This window comes from Chrysochloris asiatica, unplaced genomic scaffold, assembly GCF_000296735.1.
Source record: "Chrysochloris asiatica unplaced genomic scaffold, ChrAsi1.0 scaffold00081, whole genome shotgun sequence".
In the NCBI taxonomy this organism is placed as follows: domain Eukaryota; kingdom Metazoa; phylum Chordata; class Mammalia; order Afrosoricida; family Chrysochloridae; genus Chrysochloris; species Chrysochloris asiatica.
Window position 1 is genome coordinate 8,580,399 of NW_006408599.1, and position 27,464 is coordinate 8,607,862.

General features: G+C 41.0%; 1 protein-coding gene across 3 annotated transcripts in view; it reads left to right on the forward strand.

Annotated features, from left to right (window-relative positions):
- ASTN2 (astrotactin 2) overlaps positions 1 to 27,464 on the forward strand; it is a 1,331,668-nt gene that overhangs the window by 762,015 nt on the left and 542,189 nt on the right. For all 3 annotated transcript variants that reach the window (XM_006865679.1, XM_006865678.1, XM_006865680.1), the window contains one exon: positions 20,878 to 21,028. In XM_006865679.1, coding sequence (XP_006865741.1) covers positions 20,878 to 21,028 — 151 coding nt within the window. The remainder of the gene's footprint in view (positions 1 to 20,877; positions 21,029 to 27,464) is intronic.

The window sequence follows — 27,464 nt, forward strand, 5'->3', positions numbered from 1 at the left end:
TCTGTTTTGAGCTGCAGTAAAGAATAGAAAATTAGTTTCTCATAGTTCCAGAGGCCAGAAGTTGGAATTCACAGCATCCATGGGGCTATGCTAGCTCTGTCAGTTCTCAGGGTTGACCTTCTTTGTCTCTTTCAGTTTCTGGTAGCCTCGAGCATTTCTAGGTGTTTCTTGACATATAGACTAAAGCTCACATGGTATCTTCTCTCTGTGTGCATACCTGTTTCCTTGTCTGTTCTCTCCTTTTATCAGAACTGATTAGGACTAGGACCCACCTACTCTGGTATCTGGTATGGCTATGTAGGATAAGTACTGGACTACAAGGTCAATTTGAACCACAAGGTTAGCAGTTCAAACTCACCAGCTACTCCTTGGAAACCTTATACAGTGTTGCTATGAGTCAGAATTGACTCAAAGGCAGTTAACAACTGATAAGAAATTTAAAAATCATTAAAAATTTCCTATTCCTAAACAAGGTCCTATTCTCGGGTTAGGACATACATCAATCTATAAAAGTCTTGAAAGACAAAAGAGAATTGTCTTCAGAGTGAGTCTGATAAACACTATATTAAGGAGAAGTTAAAGCTTAGACACCTGGTGTGGTGCTGTACGATCAACACTAGACAGTGAACCAAAAGTTTGGCAGTTCAAACCCACCAGGTGCTCCTTGGAAATCATATGTAGGGTCACTATGAGTCAGAACCAACTAGATGATACTTAACAGGACAAGATTGGAATTCAGAGGTACTGCCTCTCCCCACCCCTCTGAACCCTTAGAACTTTTGGAAAACTTTTCAGAGTGTGTTCCTGTTTAAGTGCCGTTGAGTCAGTTCTGTCCCATAGTGACCCTGTAGAGGGTTTCTAAGGAGCAGAGAGTGTTTGTGGCTGTAAAACATGTCTGTCATTTATGGTGATCACAACAGAAGGCAAACAGAGAGGGGCTATATTTGCATAAACAAAGTTTATCTCATTGCTTCATTTATGTCATCCAATCTCCCTGCCCCCTGCCAGGAAACACTGCAATGACACTGGTAGGAACCCATGGCTCAGAGAAGGTAGACTTTGTAAATATACACCCAATGCCTTCATACAGAATTTCTGAAGCCAAAATGTGTTCTCTTTTCACCATGTCACATACGTTCATCCAAGAAGGTATTATTTTAATGTAATCCTAGCTGAGTTTTCATTTCCTTTCTTTTCATATCTGTGCCCAAGCTTCTGCTTACATTCACAAAGCCAAAGATGTTCAAGGGAAAGCTTTGCCTATTAAAGTTTCAGTCTAGGCAGGGGTTCTTAATGTGGGGTTCATGCTGGAGGTCCATGAAATTGCACTGAAAATTTACTACATCTTTTCTTGCACTGACATCTTACTGAAATGTAGCAGTTCCTTCAATTATAAAAGCAGGCAACAAACGAAACCAAAAAACAGCAGTGCCTATGAATTTGTCACTGGTAGAAATCACATATAGTTTTGAATGATGGTTCATTCATTGTAAATGTCTTGGAATATAATTTATGCTCCTTGAAACTTCAAATTTTCTGGTTGTTATCACATCTGCTACTAGATCTTTTTTTCTTTTTCTTAATTTAATATATCAGTAAAGAGACATATACATTGTTATAATACAATTGCTTTTTAAAAAATATTTAGATAAATTGTTTCTTTTTCTAATGCTTTTTACATTTTGTTTTATTTTGCTTTTAAAGGCATTGTTCTAAGTTGTGGCTCATAAACATCACCAGACTGTCAAAGGAATCTTTAGCATCAAATTAAGAACTTCTGTTCTCCAGATTGATGAAAAACAAGCTATGGTTAGGATCAGTAGCCACAGCAAAAAAAAATCAAGTACGCAGTGGTTTTTGTTCCATGGTGCTAAGTGTTTTACATTTGTTTTCAGTCTTCCTTCATTCAGTCAAAAATTAGGTGCCCCTACAATGAGTCCAAGGAGCTCTGCTAGTGTAGTGGTTATGAATTGGGCTGCAAACTGGAAGGTCAGCAGTTCGAAACTACCAGCTGTTCCGCGGGAGAAAGATGAGACTTTCTGCTCCCTGGCTTGGCACTGTGGGATAAGCTCTGGACTGTAAGGTTGGTTTGAAATGCAAGATCGGTGGTTCAAACTCACCAGCTACTCCTTGAAAACACTATGCAGGGTCGCTGTGAGTCAGAACCAACTCGACGGCACTTCACAACAACATAACAACTACAATGAGCTGCAATCACTGAGCTGGGCATTACAAGTGTGGCGATGACCTTAAACCACTGCTCTTCATGGAACTCTCTGTATCTCATGCCATCCTCACAGGGATCCTAAGGATTAAGGTTTATTTTTTGCTTTATTATTATTTGCTGTTAGATGTAGTAGGGGAGCACAGTGGCTCCATAGATAAGAACTGGACTGCAAACCACGTGGTTGGTAGTTTGAACCCACCAGACCGTCCATGGGAGAAGCATGAGGTTTTTTGTTCTCATAAACATTTAAAGCCTTGGGTCGCTGTGAGTAGAGCCAACTCGATGGCACACAACAACCACAACAACATTTAGATTTATTATTCTTGATTTATACATAAGGAAACTGAGACTTGGAGAGATGGAGTGGGTAGTCACTCTGTTAATAAGTGGCAGGTCCTGGAAAGTTGCTGAGAACCTCGTCACGGTGACAAAACTGTCTCATTTCCCCACTGACTCCATAATTTCCTTGATTTCCTCTGGTGCAAAATCATGGGATTGGAAGTGCCTTTTTCTGTCTCCTCTCTCATTCTTATATTCCTGCCTCATCTCTGAACAGGAAATGACAGTTGGGAACATTGTCAACTTTCTTGCAAAGCCACATAATACCATTAGATACTTGAGTTAGAAACACCCTTAGAGATCATTGTGGTGTTGTTATTTGTTGTTAAGTACTGTGGAGTTGGTTCCGACTCATAGTGACCCTGTACAGGGTTTCTGAGGCTGTAAATCTTTATGGGAGTAGAAAGCCTCATCTTTCTCCTGCGGAATGGCTGGTAGTTTTGAACTGCTGACCTAGAGGTTAGCAGCCCAATTCGTAACCACTGTGCTACCAGAGCTCCTTATAGAGGTCATTGTATCATTGTATAAATAGAGCACCTGAGAGCCAGAGAGGGTAAAGGATTCACAAATGACACACAGCAGAGGAAGGCAGAGCTGAATCAGATTCCAAGTCTCAGGACTCCAGGATGGTATTCTTCCTGCTAGAGGTGCAGTCTGATTTCCTCTGATATGGTGACTCTCTTTGCCCAAGGCCACCTGCTGTACTGCCTCAGCCTCTGCCCCCTTTGTTGGAGAGCAGGGTGAACTCCAGTTGGGGCAAGGTGCTGCTTCCTGAGCAACTGCCCCCGAAAACCAAGATCTTGCTGCCTCTGGAGCTCATCTTCATGAACGTGTCTCCAGCTGAGAGCCATGGTATCACCTGAATGAGCCTGAGCCACAGTATTTGCCATGGAACCATCTTGAAAATACTGATGTGTTTTGCTAGGGGCAGGAGAAAAGGGAGTGGGTGAAGAGGAGAACTGTGACAACAAGTTCATGGCTTTTCTTCCCCAGAAAATGATGTCAAAGAAATTGGATCCGAAGCATGATCATACTCATTATTTTGTGCTGGGATGGGGTGGTAGAGCAGGACACATATGGAATAACTCTGGGAGAAAACGCCCAGTGACATGGGCCAGTGACTGGTTTGGCTGTAGGAAGTTACAATATCCTCAACTGTCTAGAATAAATTGGTCCGTCTGTCATATGCTCTCAAGTTGTTGTTAAATGCCATCCAGATGGTTTTGACTCATAGAAACCAAATGTACAGTAGAGCGAAACACTGACCAATACTTTAATATTCTCATAATCATTCCTGTAACTGAGACAATTATTGCAGCCACCTTCTCTTATTGGAGGTCTAATGCTTTCTCAAGGACTCTCTTGTTATTGTTATTACGTGCTATCAAGTTGATTCTGACTCATAGCAACACTGTATCGGGTTTCTGAGTTTTTCATACAGAGCCACTTTACCAAAAAAATAATGTCCTTCCTGATAACGTGAACAAAGTGAGACAAAGTCTCCCTAGCCTCACTTCTAAGGAGCATTCTGGCTGTACTCATTCCAATACAAATTTGTTCGTTCTTCTGACAGTCTCTGATATATTCAATATTTTTCTCCAACACCAGGATTCAAAGGCATCGATTTGTCTTAAATCTTTCTTATTCATTGTCTAGATTTTGTGTGTATATGGTGGTGGTGATTAGTGGTTAAGTGCCATTGAGTTGGTTCCGACTCATGGTGACCTTGTGTTTGAACCTAGTGAATTTGAACCTCTGATCTTTTGGAAAGCAGTCCAGTGCTTATCTTACTCCAGGACTCCTTGTATGTATATGAGGTGATTGGAAGTGTCATGGCTTGTGTCAGGCACACCTCAGTCCTGAAAGTGGCATCTTTGCTCTTTAACACTTTTTTAAAAAGTCTTTTGAAGCAGGTTGTCTCGAGTAATATGTAGTCAATATTCTTGACCACTGCATTGATTGCGGATCCATGTAAAATGAAATCCTTGACAACTTAAATCTTTTCTATGTTTATCATGATGTTAAGTAGCACTGTAGTAGGATAAGCAGTGTACTGTCAATTGCAGTTCAAACCCAACAGTCCATCCATTGGAGACAAACAAGGTTTCCTTAGAGATTTACAGCCTCAGAAATTCTATACCTGGTTGATATAAGTCAGAATCAACTTGATAGCAATGGATTTAGTTTTGGGTTTATTGGTTTAGCTGGGAGGATTTTTATTTTTCTGATGTTGAGATGTAACCTCTACTAAAGACTATAGTCTTTGACCTTCATCAGTAAGTGCTTCAAGTCCTCTTTCCTTTCAGCAAGTAAGGTTGTGTGTATTGCAGATCGTTAACTAGTCTTCCTCCAATTCTGTGTCACATTCTTCTTCATATACTGCAGCTTCTCAGATCATTTCCTCAGCATACAGATTAAGAATAGGGAAAGGACACACACCATTCTTGGTGTTAATCCATGCAGTATTCCCTTGTTTTGTTATAATAATTGTATTTTAGTCAATGTATAGCTTCCTAATGAGCACAATTAAGTATTCTGGAATTCCCATTCTTTATAATGTTACTCATAATTTGTTATGATCCACAGAGTAAAATGTCTTTGTTTGTCAATAAAACACAGGTAAATATCTTTCTGGTATTCTTTACGTTTAGCCAAGACCCATCTGACATCAACAATGATAACCTTTGTTCCATGTCCTCTTCTGAATCCAATTTGAATTTCTGGCAGTTCTTTGTCAGTATACTGCTGCAACCTTGTTTGTTTTGTTTATAGTGTGTTTATTTATTTTTAACTTTCTATTGTGAATTGGGTGAAGATTTACAGAGCAGATTATCAGTTTTTCATTCAACAATTCATATACATTTGCTTCATCTCATTGGTTACAGTCTTCTCAGTGTAACACCACATACTCCACCTCCTCCTTCTGTTTTCTGTTTCCATTCTTCATCCTTTCCTAAGCCTTTTGAACTGTGTCCTTGGGTAAATACTGCCCTGTTGATTTCAGTTGGTGGTTCTAGAGTGTGCATACCTCACTAGTAATGTAGCCTCCCTTATAGATCTATGAATTGTTTTTAAGAAAATTGAGCCATGGGGGTGAGTTCAGTTTCAGACCTGAAAGGTGACTAAGAGCCTTAGTCTTGGGACTTCCACTAGTCTCTATTCAACCAGTAACCCAGGTCTTTTTTTATGATTTTGAGCTTTGTTCCACATTTTTATACCTCTCTATTCAGGGCATTCTAACGTGATCCGTTTCAGAGCAGTTGGTTGTGTTAGCCGGAGACCATCTATTTCTGGTATTAGGGTTAATGGAGACTGATGGTTGCCTAGTCCATTATTTCATTGGACTAATTGTTTCCAGGAGTCTTTCATTCTCTGCACTCTTCTTTCTTCCATTTCCTCCAGGCAGACAGTTCAATAGTTCCAACTATTTTTGCTGTCCTATAGAGTCCGAATCGACTCAGTGGCAATAAGTCTGACATTTTCAGCAAAATTTTACTTGTGTGTGATATTAATGAAGTTGTTTGATAATTTCCAATTCTGTTGGATCATCTTTCTTTGGAATAGCCTCAAACACGGATCTCTTCCTGTTTGTTGGCTAGGTCTTCCAATGTTGCATTTATTTCTTGAAACATGTACATTGGTAATATTTCCATTCCTGGATCCTTGTGTTTTGCCAATGTCCTCAATGTAACTTGAATTTCTTCCTTCAATACCATTGTTTTTTGGGGGATGTACAAAAGCACTCAGGAAGATATAAAATCATTTAAACAACCAAAGGGCACATTCTGCAAGACTGCCTCCTGGTTACCAGCACCTGGCTGCCAACACACAGCCTTTCTTTTTCTATGAGTCTAGAGTCCTCAGCTGCTCTGCTTCTTCATGCCATCATCTCTGACTCCATCTCTGGTGTTGCTGCTTCTCTGGATAAGGGACCCACATTGTGCTCATGCTCTTCTTCCTTGCTGGTCCTAGAGTCCTCTGTTCCTGGACTGTAAGATTAACTACTCCACTTTTTTGTTACAAAACTTCTACCTTTACAGTTGTGACAGTTGCAATTAGTCATGGTAGCAATTACTCACTATCAAATCATAAGAATTTTATCCCCATCTCCTAGACAAGATGAATACTATTCAGTGGGGATTCTACCTTTCCCTGTACAGCCTGAAACTAAACTCCCTCTTGAAAATTTGTAAGCCAGTCACTTCATACCTTTATCACCCCTTCATTTTAGGCATCCAATGTCTAATTTACCCATCCTTCTCAAGACTACATACAGAGGGGATAGGATTTATTCTTGATGTGAAACTCGATCCCTCTCAGTTGATATTTTGAGCTACTATATCCATAAATGTAAGGAGCTCTGGTAGCGTAGTGGTTATGGATTGGGCTGCTAACCTCAGGGTTAGCAGTTTGAAACTACCAGCGGTTCCACTGGAGAAAGATGAGGCTTTCTGCTCCTGTAAAGATTTGCAGCCTCGGAAACCCTGTGAAGAGTCACTATGAGTTGGAACCGACTCCACGGTACTTAACAACAACAATAACAGCATATTCATAAGTGTTGGCCCAGTTCATAAAATTGTAGCAATTTACACTTGTTTCCTTTATCAAAAAACATTTTTTTAAAAAATCTTCTAGTCAAGTTCTGATCATCAAGCCACTGAAGCTAGGTCAAGTGTGTACTATCTACATATTTTGGTGTTTTCTTGTGTCTCCCCTCACTTCATATCAGCTGGATGCTTCTCTCTCAACTCTATCCCTCTGTGGCTATGTCTTTATCCATGGGCTCAGGAGTCCCCAGGTTTCACCACACTTCGGACCAACCAGCTCTTCCTCTTCTTGCTCTCATCTCCAGGTCAAAGGGACTCTATGGTACGTGGTCGAACTCAGCCCATAACTTCATTGCTATCTTTCCCCACTTCCACTCACCAGGAGATCAACATGATTGCCAGAGAGCTTAAATGCCTGCTTATGTGTTCCCTTTGAGTTTCAGTCTTAAAGGGGGGTTTTCTTTCCATCGTGTTTTGATGCTTCCTTCATTGTTCAGTATTTCGTCAATATAATCCTTCAATATTTCAATTCAAGGCTTTAATTTTTCCTCCAGTTCTTTTAGCTTCAGAAGTCTTGACCATGCTTCTCTCTTTTGCTTTTCACACTACAGATTTTTGTACATTTTGTTTTATACTTTATTTTGACTTCTAAAGTCACCTTTTGAAATCTTCTGTTTAGGTCTTTTATTTCACCATTTCTTCTTTTCACTTTAGCTACTCTATGTTCAAGAAGTTTCAGAGTCTCTTCTCACATCCAGTTTGGTTTTTTCTTGTCTTTTTAATGACCCTTTTCTTTATGCATGTATGATGTCCTTGATGTCATCCTACAACTTGTTTGGCCTTTTGTCATTAGTGGTCAATAAAATATATTCTTGAGATGATCTCTAAATTGAGGTGTAACATATTCAATGTGATACTTTGGCTCTTGTGTATCTCTTTTTAATTTTCTTCTTGAACTTGCATATGAGCCATTGATGAGCTGCTCTGCAGTCATCCCAGACCTCATTCTGACAGAGGATATTGGCTTCTCCATCATCTGTTTCCACAGATGCAGTCAATTTGATTCTTGTGTATTCTACCGAGTGAGCTCCACGTGTACAGTCACTATTTTTTGTTGTTGAAAAAAATTGTATTTACAGTAAATAGGCCATTAATCTTATATACTTCTTTCATATGATCTCTGGTATCATTTCTATCACTTAGACCATATTTTTCAATTAGTGACTCTCAGTTTTCATTTTCAACTTTCATATTTCAATCATCAGCAAGTATCCCTGCATCTTGTTTGTATGTTTGATCAATTTCAGGCTGTAGAAATTGGTAAAAATCTTCAGTATCCTCATCTTTGACATTAGTGGTCAGTGCATAAATTTGAATAATAGTTTTATTAACTGGTCTTCCTTGTAGCCATATGGATATTATCCTATCACTGACAGTGTTGTACTTCAGGATAGATCTTGAAATGTTATTTTTGATGGTGAATGTGGTGTCATTCTTCTTCACTTTGTCATTGCTGGCATAGCAGACCATTGATTGTATGATTCAAAATGTCCAATACCAGACCATTTTAACTCACTAATGCCTGGAATACCAGTCTTTATGTGTTCCCTTTTAAGTTTTGATGACTTCTAATTTTTCTAGATTCAGATTTCATGCATTCTACCTTCCAATCAGTAGCAGATATTTGTAGCTGTTTCTTCTTATTTTGAGACATGCCACATTAGTAAAACAAAAGCTTTACTCTATCCATGCCTTTGAGGAGGTAGCTCTTTCCACGTTGTGTTTTGAGTGCATTCAAACCTAAGGTGCTCATCTTTCTGTCAGTATATTAGGCAGTGTTCTGCTGATTCATAAAATTTTCACTGGACAATTTTTTAGAGTATAAGTAAGCTTTTATACTGCCCGGTATTTTTAAGTATCTATCTGTAATGATGATGTTGTTGTTAGATGCCACTGAGTTGATGCCAATGAATACCAACCCATGCAACAAGTAGAACTGTCCTATAGGTAATGTTCTGTTATGCACAGGATCACTGTAAGTCGATACTGACTGGACCGCACGTAACAACAACAATCTTTACAGAACATGAGGGTAGTTGTTGTTAATTGCCTTTGAGTCAATTCCAACCCATAGCAACCCTGTATAGGGTTTCTGAGGAGTGGCTGGTGAACTTGAACTGCCTAACTTGTAGTTCAAACCAACTTTTCAGTCCAACGCATTAACCTACAATGCCAGGTGGTTCAAAATCAGGAAAGGCATGTGTCTTATTTGTATGGCTTCATCATACTTACTCAAATCTTAATGCAAATGATCCCAGAAGCTAGACTATATGAAGAAGAATGTTGCATAGAATTGGAGGATTACTCATTAACAACTTATGATATGCACATAACACAACCTTGCTGTCTGAAAGCAAAGAGGTCTTGAAACACTTACTGATGAAAACCAAAGACTAGTTTTCAGTGTGAAATACATGTCAACATAAAAATAACAGAAATCCTCACAACTAAACCAATAAATAACATCACGCTAAACACAGTAAAGACTGAAGTTTTCAAGGACTTCATGTTACTTGGATCCACAATCAATGCCCAAGGAAGCAGTGGTCAAAAAATAAAATGACTTCTTGCATTGGACAATCAGCTGCAAAAGATTTGCAAATCTGTTTAAAAGCAAAGATGCCACTTTCAGAACTAAGGTGAGCCTGACCCAAGTCAGGATCCTTTCAATCATTTAAAGCATTTAAAGCTGAACAATGAATAAGGCAGATCAAAGATGAATCAATGCATTTGATTTTGGGTGTTGGAGGAAAATATTGAATACTGAGGAGGTTTTAAAATGAAAGAATATTGTGAGGGGCTTTAAAAAGTTTTAAAAGTGGGAAAATGGAATTAAAAGGTAATGGAATTTTTCCATGAACTTTTTGAAGTCCCTTTGTATCTGATGGACTATCAGAAACACGAAGAAATCTGTTCATAAGGACAACCAGTATCCTCCTTATAGGTGAGGATGACCAGACTTCATTTCTCATACTTTAGACATCAGATTAGGAGGGACCAGCCCCTGGAGAAGGACATCATGCTTGGTAGAGTAGTGGGTCAGTGCAAAAGAATAAGACTCTCAATGAGATGAAATGGCACTGTGGTTGCAAGTTGTCTCAAACATAGCAACGGTTATGCAGATGGTGCAGGAATGTTGTTGTCAGGTTCCATCGAGTCGGAATCGACTCATAGAGACCCCATGCACAGCAGAATGAAACAATGTCCGATCCTGGGCCAACCTCACTACCGCTGCCACACTTGACGCCATCAATAATGCCACCTGGCCGATCCATCTCGCTGGGGGTCTTGCTGTCCTTCTCTGACCCTCCATCCCACCCAGCATGACAACCTTCTCCAGCGACTGTTCACTCCTGACAACATGTCCAAAGTATGAGAAACGAAGTTTAGCCATCTTGGCCTCCAAAGAGCACTCTGGCTACACCTCTTCCAAAACAGATCTATTGGTTCTTTTGGCAGTCCATGACACTTTTAGTATTCTCCTTCAACATCACCATTCAAAGGCATCAGTTCTTCTAGGCAGTGTTTAATTCTGTCTTACATGTGGTTACTATGAGTCAGAAAGGACTTAGTGGTGGTGGTTGTGTGCTGTGGATTCGGTTCCGACTCATAGCGACCCTGTACAGGGTTTCTGAGGCTGTAAATCTTTACAGGAGCAGAAAGCCTCATCTTTTTCCCACGGAACAGCTGGTTGTTTTGAACTGCTGACCTAACAATAACAGCAACTTTTACGGGAGTAGATCACAAGGTCTTTCTACCATGCTGCTCTTGCTGTTACGTGTCATTGAGTCGGTTCTGACTCTTAGCGACCCTGTATAGGATTTCCAAGGAGTACTGCTGAGTTTGAGCTGCCGAAACTCCAGATGGAGCTAGTAGGTGGATTCAAACCATCAACCTTTGGTGAGGAGAGGAGTACTTAACTGTTGTGACTTTTGGGCTTATTCATTTTCATTATAGGTGTAGATATTTATAGAGAGAGATGACAGAGACAATGAGAGTGAGATACTTGCTAAGTGGCTTGGCAAGTATCTGTAGTCTGTAAGCTTGTCTAAATTTTAGGAGAACAGAGTTCATGCTCCTTTCTGTATGCCTAACATGCCAGCCCTATTATGAGTGCTGGGCAAATACTTGTTAAATGAATGAATACATTTCCAAATCAACTAATCTTTGTAAAGCAGTTGCTATGTGCTTTTGCTCTTTATTGGGGACTTGGCTTGGACCTGATGGTGATGAGTGTTTTTTACTTCTCTTATCTCACTGAATCCTCACAAGAGCCTGTGAGGTCGGTACTGTTATCCCATTTCACAGATGAACAATGGACGTTCACAGTCACTTTCTCTTTGCTCCCAAGAATACGCGATGAAGGGGCTTCATGTGTCCCCTCCTCCCCACTGTACCACCAGTACTCATTCAGTGAACAGCTGCAGCATGTCTGGTGTTCCTGTGGAAGTGAGCAAGGAGAATTCTTAGTACGTAGGAAGCGTACAAACTACGCAAAAGGCACAAGACACAGGAAGCTATGAGACCACTTGGCACAGAAATGTACTTCTTAAATTAATGCAATCCATAATTGCTAGGGGAAGGAGAATCATAAGTATCAGCTGGAATATCAGTCCCAGAATCTTCTGGGTGGTAAAGCATTTGAAAGGAGAATCCAGGAAACTAGCAGGATTAATAAGACATACCCCGTGTGGAGCCATGGATCTGCCACTTGGACTCTGTTTGACAGCCTGCCCATCTCTGTAAGTACTAGATGTGTGTATGTGCATTTCACTAAATGCACAACAAAAACTGAAAAAGCCCTGCTGTTGAGTCAAATCCAATTCATAGAAAACCTCTAGGATAGAATCAAACTGGTTTCAAAGGCTATAAATCTTCCTGGAAGTATACTGCCACAACTTTCTTCTCTCATAGAGCAGCTGGTGGATTCAAACTGCCAACCTTTCTGTCAGCAGCCCACTGCTTTAACCACTGTGCCACCAGCACTCCTTTTAATCAACACATCAGGGTTAATAGTGGTACTGTCTTTGAGGACTATGGTGGTAGTTCGATGCGATAACCCTTGTGGTCATTAAATAAACTCTAACTCAGGGTGACCCTGTGTGTAACAAGAGTAGAACTGTGCTCAAACGGTTTTTAATGACTGGGTTTTCAGTAGTAGATTCCCAGGCCTTTCTCTGAGGTGCCTTTGGATCAACTGAAACCTCCAACCTTTCAGTTAGCAGAAAATTGTGTGATCCTTTTAGACCATTCAGGGTTTCCTTCTCGAGGCCTAATAAATAACAGTTGTTGCTTTGAGCTTTTGAGTTGGAATTGACTCCTAGGATAGAGTAGAACTGCCCATAGGATTTCCTAGGTTTTAATCTTTACAGGAATAGAGTGACTGGTGGATTCCAACTGCACACCTATCCATTTGCTGCTGAGTACTTGCCCATTACACCACCAGGGCTCTGCCAATGAATATTAGTTTCTGTCATCATGAAACTGTCCATTCCTTCCCCTGGAATTCCCCCCCACACCCACCCACCCACACACACAACCATCCCAGATAATGGTCATCCATCCTCAGCTTGCATACCTGCAGTGAGTAATACCGTAGGAGATACCATTCCATTGCTGAAGAGTGCTGACTTTTGAAAAGCCAAAACCCACCCTCACTGTGACTTGTACCAGCTCATTCCTGTTGCCCTCCCTGGAAGGAAGCCTTGTATCACACCAGTCTTTATTAAGCAGGTAATATGTGCCAGGCAACCTAAACCTCATTTTATAAAATGCAAATGATGTTATAATTTACCACATTGTTTTTTTGTGAGGACTAAGTGAGTTGGCACATACATCACACAATGTATTTCTTGGCATGTTGTTGTTGTTGTTGTTATGTGCTTTAGAGTTGGTTCCAATTCACAGTGACCCTTTACAGGATTTCCAAGGCTATAAATCTTTATGGGAGCAGAAAGCCTCATCTTTCTCCCATGGAACAGCTGATAGTTTTGAACTGCTGACTGAGATTAGCAGCCCGATTCATAGCCACTACGCTACCAGGTATATTGTTGTTGTTATATGCCATGGAGTCGGTTCCGACTCATAGCTGTTCTGTACAGGGTTTCCAGGGCTGTAAATCTTTATGGGAACAGAAAGCCTCATATTTCTCCCGCAGAACATCTGGTAGTTTCAAACTGCTGATCTTGAGATTAGAAGTCTGATTCATAACCACTACGCTACTAGATCTCCTTACCAGGTATGTTGTTGTTGTTGTTAAGTGCTGTTGAGTCAATTCTGACTCATAGCAACCCTGTATAGGGTTTCCAAGGAGCACCTGGTGAGCTTGAATCGCCAACCTTGCAGTTCAAACAACTTTGCAGTCTGTAGTAGATGCTAAATAAGTATTAGCTATGGTTTTCTTGCTATAGTGATTTTTATACTACACGAATCTTTGGTATCCCTTACTTTTAGAACCCTTTGGTAGCAGTTTATCAAGGTGAAGGCCAGAATCACCAAGGCATGGCCTTCAAAGTCTTCTTTAGTCTTTGCCAAACCCCACCACTTCCTCAATACTCATACCTCTTTGCTTTGCTTGAAGTTTCCCCACTCAAGGCGTACACTGTCCTACCTCCAGGTCTTAACAAATTGTGTTCTCTCTGCCTAGAGTTGTTTTACCCATACTACCTTCTTTCCTTTCATTAATTTCGTCTCATCTTTTGTCTCAGATTCAATATAGTCTCCTCCAAAAGTCTTCTCTGGCTCACCACTTCCCTGGTCTGGATTGACGAGTTTTTTCCTTTATGGTCTAATAACTCCAGTTTCATTGCTAGATTATTATTATTTTGCTTTTGTTTTTCCTGCTTTCCCAGCAGTGGTATGCTGTTGATGATGTTGTTGTTAGGTGTCATTGAGTCGGTTCTGACTCATAGCGACCCTATGCACAACAAAACAACACACTGCCCAGTCCTGTGCTAGCCTTAGACTTGTTGATATGCTTGAGCTGATACCACTGTGCCAATCCATCTTATTCGGGGTCTTCCTGTTTCGCTGATCTTCCACTTTACCAAGCATGATGTCCTTATCCAGAGACAGGTTCCTCCTGATAACATGTCCAAAGTATGAGAGACGAAATCTCACTATCCTGGCTTCTAAGAAACATTCTGGATGTACTTCTTCCAATACAGATTTGTTTGTTCTTCTGGCAGTCCATGGTACTTTCAATGAACTTTCTCTGACACCATAACTCAAATGCATCAATTCCCATATGGTCTTCTTTATTCATTGCCCAATTTTTTCTTTATTCACATGCCTCTGAGGCTACTGAAAATATTATGGCTTAGGTCAGGTGTGCCTTAGTCCTCAAACTCTTGAATACTTTAAACTAATCTTGTTCAACAGCTATACTACATCCATTTATATGTCACCTAGGTACCAGCCCAATGCTAGGACAAATTAGACACCAATGAAAAGTTCAAAATGAGTATATGGACAACATAAGGGTCTCATATCTCCCTTCCTTTCTCCTGTGTTGAGCATATTACAGTCTCAAGGTGTGATACTTACAACTTTCACAGACACCAGTTGGTACTCATTAATACCAACCATTAGATAGTCACTTAAGGAGCTGTGATAGCGTAGTGGTTACGAGTTGGAATGCTAACCTCAAGGTCAGCAGTTCGAAACTACCAGCCATTCTGTGGGGGAAATATGAGGCTTTCTGCTCCTGTAAAGATTTACAGTCTCAGAAACCCTGTGTAGGGTTGCTATAAGTAGGAAACGACTCCCCGGCATACCACCACCACCATGTAGGTACTTACTGTATGTTGGGCATGTTATATGCATTATCTAATTTATTTCTCATGCTAAGTCTGCTAGCTATTCATATCCTTGTTTTTCAGATGAGGCAATAGCAGCTCAGAAAGTTTAAATGATTAGTTGAAGGCCATGTAGCCAGTGAAGCTGGAAATGCAGACAAACCTACTCTCATATCTGCTTTTCCACAGTCACCCCTGCTGTTGGGGGTTGGGAAGGCCCCAGAAGCCCCTGGGCAGGATGGGGGTGGTGGAGTTTGCTTCCTATCAAGCAACTGCTTTTTGTGACCAAGGACTGATTAGTCTGCATCCTTAGGGGGGGCTTGTCATTGTCTCTGCCTTGTCATCCATTCACACCTCTCTGTGAGTGACACAGACTTTTCCTGATGTTTATTAACAGTAGGCCATGTCAGCATCTGTTCTCAGCTGCCCTGCCTAATGTTCACCCTGCATGGGACTCAGACTGTCTGGGCCAGGTGATGCATTTGCACTTGAGCAATCAAGTAATGAGGAGATGGCAGCCTCCGCACCCAGCCTCATGAGGTCTGCCTGATTCCATTTGAGACTAGCAATGTCAGACAAAAAGAACTGGATGTCGGATATCAAGAGGTGCTCCGCAAACATCTTAGACAGTGTCTAGACTTTCAAAGTGCAGAAACAGGCAGACAGGCAAGCAGAGACAGAATAACAATCAGCTGCATTCCTGGCACACAGTAGGTGCTCAAATATTTGTTGAGTAAATAAATGATTAATACATTTGAAAAACATATTTCGATGAATCACGTTACTGTATCCTCAATTGTCCTATGAGGTTCTGAGAGAGACCCACTTTTTCCAGCCACCCAATAGGCGTAAGATGTTGGACCTTATAAGACTGTTGCTAAAAGTAGAGGAAGTAGCATGAGTAAAGAGCTGGACACAGCTGTTGGCACATAGCCATTGCAGGGGATATCATCGATACTGCTGATGATATTGGTGATGTCTGACAAAGCCAGGACTTTCATCCAAGTCTCCTGATTCCCCGGTGTGAGGCTCAGTGCCCCTTCCACCTCTGCTTGGTTGCCATTTCATTAATCCCTTTGTCTTTTCTTATTGAGGCAGCTTTAACAACCAACAAACCCAAACCCTAGACTCAGCATCAAGAAAAGAGTGATTGAATCCCTAATTTAAGAAAATGCTGGTGCCAGCCTTAAACTCTTTCTTTCTCTGTGCCTGGATTCTTCATTTCCTTGCCTGACACAATCACTTTTCTTGACTTAGTAATAGCCCCTCTGTCAGGTTTTTTTGTTTTAAGTAATGTTTCCCTCACATAACTGATGTTTATGCAGAATCAATCCTTTTCAAAGGGAGCAGTTCCTTACTTGTTTAACAAGCCTTAGCTGTCTCAGGGTTCCACTGCAAGGTGGAACGTTTTGTTTGTTTCTCTCTTCTTCCCTTTGTTTCCTGGTGCTACCCTCTGTTTCTGTTCTCTATGTGTTCTTTTCCACTCAGTCTTTCCTTTCACTTTCTGACTGCCTTCTCTACCTCTGCCTAATTTCTTGGGTTTCCTCTCTCCTCTTTCTTCCTTCTTCTCTGTCTACCTCCTCTCACTTGTGTTCCCACTTTGCTTCCGTGCATGTACATATTTGCTTTGTCTTTACCTTGCAGCTTTATCCGTCTTTGATCTATTTGTTAACTCCTATTTCTTCCACACTGTGTCTCCAGTGTTTTCTCTGTCTTTTCACACACTTTGATGTACTTCCAGCTTCCTGTCTTTAACCTCTTTATAGAGGAGACTCCTCTATCTGTCTTTTTCTCTGTCTTTAGCTATCATCTGTATATCATTGTATCTGTGTGTATATGCACCTGTGTATGTGTGTATGATCTATCTATCCATCCATCCTTTTCTGAATGATTGTATGTTTTTCTGCCTCTCTGTTGCTTTTTTTTTTTTTTTTCCTCTCTGGCAGTTTTTTTCTTGCTCTTTCACTTTCTCAAATCATCTCTCCTTTTTTTTTGATTTCTTTCACTCTCCATTTTTCCTTATCCCTCTAAGGATGTTAATATTTTAATAGCCTTAATGTCTTCCCAAGATTCTCAGCTCTTTCCATGACTCAAAAGTGTTAAGTCTCCCAGGAGTGTCATTGCAGGAACTGCTCATTTTGTCTCCTCCATACACACCTGTCACCCTGACCTCACTCTGCATGAACTTAGGAAGCAGGAGGTGGTGGTGGAGGGGGGGTGCTATCCTGTTAGTTCTTGCTGTACCTTCTCTTTGTGAATATATTCTAGCTCTGAACACAGAGGATTTAGAATGGGAACCCAGATCTGGAGAAAAGGTATCCTATTAGAGGGAGAGCAGGTTTTCTTGGCAAAACTTCTCATTAAAGGAGACCACACCCATGCCTTCATATGTTTCTTAAGCACTTTGCAATAAGAATGAAGGTATGCCTTCATTTTAACCAAGCTTTGAAAGATTCCCAGGATCTCATCAAGTAGAGAAGTTAGAAATGAACATTCCAGACAGAAGCAAGAGCATTAGTGAGGATTCTGAGAGAAGAAGATACATATTGCATCTCTGGCTTCAAGGCTTGCTGACTGGTCTTTCAGTTCTGAAAATCAAAAGCTGTTGGTCCAGGGAACCTAGATCCAGAGGGTGTGAAGGAAGATAGAATTTCCACTGAGTAGTATCCAATTTGTCTAGGCTGGGCTGATGAAATGAAATGCGGATAAGTCTCTTGTGATACAATAGTGAAGAATTGTTATCAAGACTGATTATAAGGGTTGGAAATGTAAAGGTAGACATTTTGTAGCAAAAGGAGGGGAGTGATTAACTTTGCAGTCTAGGAGTGGAGGTCCTTGGGATCATCAAGAGAGAAGAGCGGAGTGCAGGACCCTACCCAAAGAAGCAGTGATGCCAGATATGGAGGTAGAGACGATGTCATGGAGAGATGGAGCCTCTGGGGACTCTAGACCCAGAAAGGGAGGCGGGCTGTGTGCTGACGACCAGGGAACAGGCTTGCAGGGTCTACCCTTTGGTTGGTTGATGATGCATGGAGGGTATTGTAACCATGGCAATGAAATGATATAAGATAGGATGAATGTAAAGCTAATGTTCTCCCATGTAAACTATCACATAATTCACCATGAAACATTCCAAAATAAAAAGCTGATGGTCCACGGCTTCAGCTGTCACTCTGAGTCACTTTAAAGCACGGTCATTAAGTGCTGTCAAGTCCCTTCTGACTCATAGTGACCCAGTATGGGGTTTCCCAGGAGCCACTGGTGCCGTTCAACTGCTGACTTTGTGGTTCACAATCAAGTGCTGATTCTTCAACGCCACACCAGGAATCCTACAGAAGGCTGTTGTTGTTGTTAAGTGCCATCGGAGTCAGTTCCTACCATAGCGACCTTATAGGGTTTCTGAGGAACAGCTGGTGAGCTTGAACCAACGACCTTGCAGTTCAAACCAAGTTTGCAGTCCAGCCACCCCACCCAGGTAGCCCTTGGCTAATGACTAGTTGAATCAGGCATGTAAAAGGCTGAATTCCTTGTTTCAACTCAGGATGTTCCTAAAGGGCTAGCACAGATCCAGAATTCCTCCAGGATCAACTTAAAGCTTTAGATCCAGCCACGTTACAACTCCGCCTCGTCTTTACTCAGTCCTGCTTTCCAAGAGTTGTTTTTGTTGTTGTGTAGTTCTCTCAAGTTGATTTCAACTTATAGGACCCTGTGTCAGGTTTCCAAAGAGATACTGGTGCATTTGAAGCACAGCCTTGTGGTTAACAGCCAGTGCTTATCCTATAGCGCCACACCAGGTCTTCTAAGAGAGCTCGCCAATGAAGCCCCTTCATTCAACTCTCTATCCCAGAGTCTGTTTCCAGAGAACCTGACCTAAGATTGTATGTTTAGGGAATGAGAAGAACCCTTTGGGTAGAGAATATGAGGCCAAGGTCTTTGGACTTGGGAATGTAGGTGAAGACCAGATTATGAAGAGCTTTTAATGCCAAGATAACTAATTATGATTTTTCTGTGATAAGTTATGGGAAGCTACTGAGCAGAGGAATACCTAATCAAAGTTGGGATTTTTACCAAGTTCACGAGCAGTCAGTATGAAGGATGAGTCAGAAAGGGCTACCACTGGATGTGGAAAACAAGATAGGAGACTCAAACCTACAGCTCAAAGCCTGAGAATAGAAAAATAAAAGACGAGCTGCTCGCAGGATGGTCCAGCGACACCACAAATAATGCTCATTGACCTGTCCCTACAATATGTGTTTCTACTCTCCTTTCACAACCCTGGACTCCATTAGACACATATGGAAGAACATATAAAGCATCTCCCCATTGCCTGTGGTTCTGGTGCTCCCTTAACATCTCCTACAGCCAAGAACACCATAGATGTCCCAGTGTTAGGGGATCTCAGAAGCCTTTGGTGGCGCAACAGTTAAGCGCTTGGCTGCTAAGCTCAAGATTGGCAGGCAGTTCTAATTCACCAGTGGCTCAGGGGGAGAAAGACCTGGTTATTTACTCCAGTAAAGATTGTGTTGTTGTTGTTGTTAAGTACCACTGAGTAAGTTTCTTGTTTAGGATTTCAGAGGAGAAACTGGTGGGTTTGAACTGTCTTTAGAATAAACTGTGTTTATTCTACAGTGCCACATCAGTAAGTGTTGTTGTTGTTGCTGTTAAGTGCCGTCGAGTCGATTCTGACCCATAGTAACCCTGTATAGGGTTTCCGAGGAGCAGCTGGTGAGCTTGAACCACCGACCTTGCAATTCAAATGGCTCTGCAATCTAGTGCATTAACCCACAGTGCCACACCAGGACTCCTGGAAAACCCTATGGGGCAGTTGTACTGTGTCACATGGGGTCATCATGAGTCAAAATTGACTCAGTGGCACCCAACAACAATACCACCTTAATAACTCCAGAAACCAGCATCCAAGCCTTTCCAATGGTAGCTCCCATGTTATAGAATTTCCACAGACCTGTGGATTGTGGTTTCTAGTTTAGATCTGTCTTTTGAAAACCTCATTTAGGAGGAATCGCATTTTCAGGAATCCCATGACCTTTCTGATGGCTGTTGCTACCATCCTTGATGCAGTCTTCTGAAAAGTTGTGTGTTAAGGTCAGAAAGTCCTGTGTTTGTGTCTTGGTTAGGTTGCTTATAGATTGTGATTTGGGGTAAGTGTGTGATTTGGGGCACATTCTAAACTTTTATGGTTTCAACTTTATATCCATAAAGTGGGACTGATAGGAATATTCCCATTTTTCAGAGTTGCTGTGGGCAGTTTTGTACTCTATAGAAATATATATAGTGCAAGTTAAGAGTTGTGTGGGGAGAACTTTGTCTTCAGATTCAGGGTGAACTCAGAACAAACTGTTTTGACTGCATTACTATCCAGGTGACCTTTAGTAAGACATCTTATCTTTCTATGAGTTACAGCTCTCTCACTGATGAAACAGAAATCTCATAGCAGCCTTCCAGAACTATGAGATTCATTAAAGGGTATAAGGTTCTAAGACCGTTTCTCTTTCTCACAACTATATCCAAGTACTATGTCAAATGATGGCATGTCTATGGGTAATTTTATTATTATAATTACTGTTTCTTTTCTTCTTACTTAAAAATATTTATTTATGTTGCTTTCCTGGTTACAAATAGAAGAAATGATGTCTTCAAATGTAAAGTTGTTGTTACTAAGTGCCATAGAGACGGTTCTGACTCAAAGCGACCCTGTATAGGGTTTTCAAGGAGTGACTGGAGAGCCTGAACCACCAACCCTGTGGTTCAAACCAACCTTACAGTAAAACACATTAACTCATAGCGCCACACAAGGACTCCATTCAAATGTAATAAAAGCACATTATTTTTTTAAAAATCTGTTTATTATAGATCTCTTTTGAGTTTAACCATCTCTTTTCTCTCCAAGGGAAGAAGCAATGCTGTCCACATACTTTGAAACCATCAATGATCTGCTGTCCTCTTTTGGGCCAGTTCGTGACTGCTCCCGGAACAATGGAGGCTGCACTCGAAACTTCAAGTGTGTGTCTGACCGCCAGGTGGACTCTTCAGGATGTGTGGTAAGTGTTCATTGGCTGGCCCAGATGCCAACACCATTTGCTGGAGTCCCATCCCTGTGAAGGAAGAGCTGGTCAAGGAGAGTATCCCTTCTCATACTTTCTGCCAGTGTAGCCGGCAGCAAATGAGGCTGCCTCTTTGTACCTTGGTTTTCTCATCTGTAAAGTGGGATAATCAAACTACCCCATGGGATTGTTGGAAGAATTAAATGAGTTGTGAGCTTGTAAGCAGCCAGCATACAATAGATTCTGCAGAACCCCTGGCTGCCAGTCCACTTGGGAGTGGTGTGTCTTACCTATGCAAACACAGTGGGGTGCATGTCAATGAGACATTAATAGTACAGAGTAAGTGCTGTGTGGTCCAGAAAAGAACATTTCCCTGGACACTTAGAGTTTGTGGGCAGCTCCTGAGAAAGTTGGTGCCTCCAAAAGATGGGCCAACCAAAACTGTGAAGAGAGTGGTGATGTGGTGTTGGCGCCTTCAAAATGTGGAGTCAGTATTGAATACGGACACGTATGAATATATACGAGAATGAGAGTCCCTGTTGCATACAGGAGCCTCAGACTTGATGGTTTGTTTTATAGGAATTGCCTAAGGTGTTTGTTTAAAACACAGATTTCATAGTTTCACCCTCAGAAGTTTTAATTATATAGAAAGAGGTGAGCTTCAAGAACCTGAGTTTTTAACAAGTGTATGTGTGTGTGCATTGAAGTATCTTAGAAACACACTTGCAAAACAATGTGCTATAGACTTAACTTCTTAGTCTGGTTTTGGTGCCAATCCTAATTTTGTCCCTTCCTCCCTTTGCCGTCATATCTCTCATCACTTTACTTCATTCTATAATAACCAAATGGAGCTAACTAGATGCGGTGCTCTCAACATGCTTGCCTATTTATCTAATGTCTCATGACCTATTCTTATGACATTCTTTCTGCCTAGAACAAACTGCTCTCCCAGAGCACGTATCAAACACATGGACATGGTTGTATATTTTCAGATGTGTCTCCTTTCCCCTCAAAGAAGTTGCTGTTCTATTCTAGGGTTCATCATGGTTTTCTGTACCCATATCTATTATATTAGACTGATGTTCAAGTTTACCTCTCACGAATAAATTGAGAGAGGACTCAGGGACTTTGTTGATTTATATCAATACCCCCATTGGTACCTACGTTAGTAAATGAGGACCAACGAAAGAAAGGCATGAAAAGAGAGAGACGAAGTTAGATAGGCTACTCTGAGCTAAATCCTTTCAAAGAGATCTGAGGTAAATAGAATATGTAGTCTGCCCATCAAGCACCTACATAGGAGCTGGAGGAGCAGACAAAGGTCAGGAGACAGATCCAAAGAAGAAGCTTATAGACTATGAGGAGATGCAATGTGATTGTAGTTAGATTCAAAGATAAACAGATATTCAAAGATACATAAATAATTGGAGATTTTGTTGATTAGGATTCTTGGGATTACAAGTGATAGAAATGAACTCAAACTAGTTAAGTAAAAAAGAAGAAATCTGTTGACTCAAATAAGTAAGGAAGTCTAGGCATAACTGGATTGAAAGATTCAAGCAATGTCACTGAGACCCGGTGCCCTCTCCTCTAAGCTGTGTTTTCCTCAGCACAATGCCATTCTGAGGCTAGCTCAGAGACTTAGAGAACAAGGTCATCTCTTCCTTTAATCCTCCAACCAAAGTTCAAAGGGCTTCATCCTGGTGGGTCCACTTAGTTCATATAAAATGCCCATCCCTGTACCAATCATTGTGGTCAGAATAATACAGTCCCATCCATCCCAGAACCAGTCATACCTGAAACTTGGTCCAGAAGTTAGGTGCACTTCAAACTCATGGCACTGAGCCGGGAGAAGGTGGAGACACCAAAGGAAAATCAGGTGTTATCAACAGGAAAGAAGTTGTTGGTGTTGTGTTAGTAGACATCAGCAGCTGTCTATTTCAGAATATTACATCCCGCCCCTTAACATTCCAAAATGAAAAACAGATTCTGTGAAGGGAAGAGGGACTTACCCAAGTGATAATGCTACTCAGGGACCAAAGAGAACTCACAAGTATGTTTCAAATCAGTAATGTCTCCAAAACAGAAGGCTGACTTTTCTGGAAGGATTAACTTGTTTACCTTTTTGCTCTTTTTCCATCAGTTCTCTTTCATTCATTAATTAATTACACCTCTTATCTTTGAGGAGCTTAATAAATGTCTCAGAAAAATGAGATTTCAGAATACAGAGAGGAGAGAGAAAAAGAAGGCAGGGGTCACGCTCTCCTTTTCATTAATATAAACTGGGGGGAAAAGTTTAATAAAAATAAAATAAAAAACAGAACAAGAATATTATTTCCCTGGAGGTTAAGGGAAAACTCAACAGTCTGATGAGGTTGTCAAAATCTTTTCTCTCCTAATCTGGATCTAATGTTGAAGCTTCAACTCCAAGGTTCAATGGATGTAAGGCAAGCTCTTCTCCACGCCTCAGAATAGACTTTTACACTGAGATTTTAAATCTCTTTTATTTCTCTGTAGACTCTCCATCATGCCTGCAAAGAGCAACTTTGCTCTCAGAGTATACCCCACAGTAATTCCATATGGTATTAAAATAATAATACCTTGTTTTTTCAAATACTTCAGCGTTCTCTAAGCACATCCATGCTCAGTAATTCATCTGCACAACAACCCTGGACAATAGATCCCTTTATAGTGTGAAAATGAGGCTCAGAAAGCACAGTGACTTTCTAAGCTCTCACAGCCAAGTGACAGGAGGAAGACCACGGCAATATCACTTTTAGTTATCAGGGCCATTTTGAATTACTTTCCAATGAATCTGAGACAAAATGATAGCATAGAACCATGGAAGGAAGCTGGCTTGAATTAGTTGGGTTGAAGTCCTGGTCATTAACTAATTTTTGAATCTACATTGACTTTATTGGTAATGGTTTCTTTTTTTTTTCTTCAAATAAATGTTTTATTGTGAATTGTGAATTATGTGATAGTTTACATGGGACACCATTGGTTTTACATTCATTCTATTATATATCATTTCATTGCCATAGTTACAAACCCGTCCATGCATCATCAACCAACTCCCCCGCCCCCAACCCCAATTCATCAGCACACAGCCCCTTTCCCTCTCTGGATCTCAAGTCCCCAGCCACTCCATCTCTCCACATCATCGTCTCTGCCTGCATCTCAGGAATCACTGCTTCTCTAGGTAGGGTCCCACTCTCCACTCTTCTCCATTGATGGTCCCAGGGCCCTCCACTCCTAGACTGAAAAGTTAATCACTCCCCTCCTTGCTGTAAAATGTCCACCTTTACATTTCCATTCCTCACAATCAGTCCTGATATCAATTATTCACTATTACATCACAAGAGACCCATCTGCATTTCATTTCATCAGCCCTTCCTAGACAGGTTGGCTACTACTCACTGGATCTAGGTTCCCTCTTGAAAGCTTGTAAGCTAGTCACTTCTTGCCTTTGTAGTCCCCCACCCCCATTTTGGGTAGCCAATGTCCAAGTTGCCCATCCTGTCTACTCTTTGTGTGGAGGAGGTGGGAATGATTCTTGCTGTAAGGATTTGTTTCCTTTTTTGAGCTACTACATCCATAGGTGTAGGTCAAGTTCATCAAATTGTATCAGATGATGCTTTTTTCTCCTCTTATTTCTTCTTTGGGTTGAGCTCTGATCATCCAGTCATTGGAGCCAGGTCAAGTGTGTATTATCTACAGGTGTGAGTGTTCTTGCGTCTATCTGCTCTCTTATCAGCTGGATGCTTCACTCTCCACTCTACTCCTCTGTGGCTGTGTCACTGACTCTGAGCCCATGTGTTCCCAGGGCTTGCCACACTGCTGGCCAACCAGGTCTCCACCCAGGTTCACAGGAGTCTATTGAACGTTGTAGGGCTTAGCTCGCCTCTTCATTACTGTTTTTCCCTCACTTCCCATTATGGGTGACGTGTGTGGTCGCCAGTCAGAGCATGTATTCCCATTGCATCTTAGTCTTGGAAGAGGATTTGCACTGAGGGGACCTGACCACTTGCCTTGATGTCTCCTGGGCAAGCAACTTGCTTGTTCTTGTAGTAACACTAGGTCTACCTTTATTGTTTTGTATTTTTCCTGTAGGTCTTTCTTTCAAGAAGTATCTTCTGTTTTTCTAGCTACTCCAGGCTGGTCTGCTCATCCTTTCAAGTGGAAATTTCCCATCTCTGAAGGTCTGGATGTGGTTCAGGCTTCTACCTATAGACTTATGTAATGCAGAGGCTCCTCAGCCAACCTCCTTCACTGGGCACATTGTAGCCCCACTTTAGGTATTCCAATCAGTTATAGTTATATGGTGTTTTTATTTCCAACATTTTGATGAAGCATCATACCGTTTTCCACAGTGGTTGCACCATTTTACAATCCCATCAGCAGTAGGAGTCTCTCCAAACCTTCATCAGCATTTGCCATTTCCTGTTACTTTTTTGTTTGTTTACTTTCTTTTAATTTCCTATTAATGCTGGGGTAAGAAGATAACATATTATTGTTTTAATTTACATTTCTCCAATGGCTAATATAATAATGACTGTGGAACAGACCATCAATTACTCATATGCAAATTCAAACTGAAGTTGAAGAAAATGAAAACAAGTCCACGAGAGCCAAAATATGACCTTGAATATATCCCACCTGAATTTAGAGATCATCTGAAGAACAGATTTGATACATTAAACACTAAAGATCAAAGACCAGAAGAGTTGTGGGATGACATCAAGAACATCGTACATGAAGAAAGCAAAAAGTCATTAAGAAGACAAGAAATAAGGAAAAGTTCAAAACGGATGTCAGAAGACACACTGAAACTTGCTCTCCAGTGTAGAGATGCTAAAGCAAATGGAAGAAATGAGGAGGTACAAGAGCTGAACAGAAAATTTCAAAGATTAGCTCGAGAAGATAAAGCCAAATATTACAACAAAATGTACAAAGATCTGGAATCAGAAAACCAAAAAGGAAGAACATGCTCAGCACTTCTCAAGCTGGGGAAACTGAAGAAAAAATTTAAGCCTCGACATTCGTTATTGAAAGATTCTCTGGGCAAATTATTAAATGATGCAGAAAGCATCAAGAGAAGATGGAAAGAATACACAGAGTCACTCTACTGAAAGGAAATGTTTAATGTTCAACCGTTTCACGAGGTAACATATGATCAAGAGCCAATGATACTGAAGGAGGAAGTCCAAAGTGCATTGAAGTGATTGACAAAGAACAAGGCACCAGGAATTGATGGAATAAGAATTGAAATCTTTCAAGAAAGGGAGGGAGGCAAGGAGGAGAGCAATTAACTTTGCAGTCTAGGAGCGGAGGTCCCTGGGACCACCAAGGGAGTAAAATGGAGAACGGAACCCTACCCAGAGAAGCAGTGATGCCTGAGATGTAGGCAGAGACTATGACGTGGAGAGATGGAGCAGCTGGGGAGTAGGGGCTGTGTGCTGACAACCGGTGGGCAGGATTGTAGGGTATACCCTTTGGTTGGTTGATGATGCATGGAGGGGATTGTAACCATGGCAATGAAATGATATACAATAGGATGAATGTAAAACTAGTGTTCTCCCATGTAAACTATCACATAATTCACAATAAAACATTTAAAATAAAAAAAAGTGAGGCATCACAGGAGACACTCACTCATCTCTGCCAAGAAAATTGGAAGACAACTATGTAGCCGACTGATTGAAAGAGATCTGTATTTGTGCCCATTCCAAAGAGAGGTGACCCAATGGAATGCAGAAATCATTGGACAATCTCTTTGATATCCCATGAGAGTAACATTTTACTAAAGGTAATACAGAAATGGCTGCAAGCATACATTGGCAGAGATCTTCCAGAGGTTCAAGCCAGATTCAGAAGATTTCGTGGAATGAGGGATATCATTGCTAATGTCCGATGGATCTTGGCTGAAAGCAGAGAACACCAGAAAGATGTTTACCTGTGCTTTATTGACTACACAAAGGCTTTCGATTATGTGGATCATGACAAGCTATGGACAACATTGCCAAGTATGAGTATTCCGGAACACTTAATTGTGCTCATGAGGAATCTGAACCTAGACCAAGAGACAGTTTTGTTCGAACAAAACGTGGGAACACTGGATGGTTTAAAATTAAGAAAGGTGTGTGACAAGGTTGTATTCTTTCACCTTACTTATTGAACCTGTATGCTGAGCAAATAATCCGAGAAGCTTACGGCATCAGGATTGGAGGAAGACTCATTAACAACCTGCGATATGCAGATGATACAACCTTGCTTGCTGAAAATGAAAAGGACTTAAAACATTTACTGATGAAGATCAAACAACACATCCTTCAGTATGGATTACATCTCAATGTCAAGAAAACTAAAATCCTCACCACTGAACCAATAAACAACATTCTTATCAATGGAGAAAAGATTGAAGTTGTCAAGG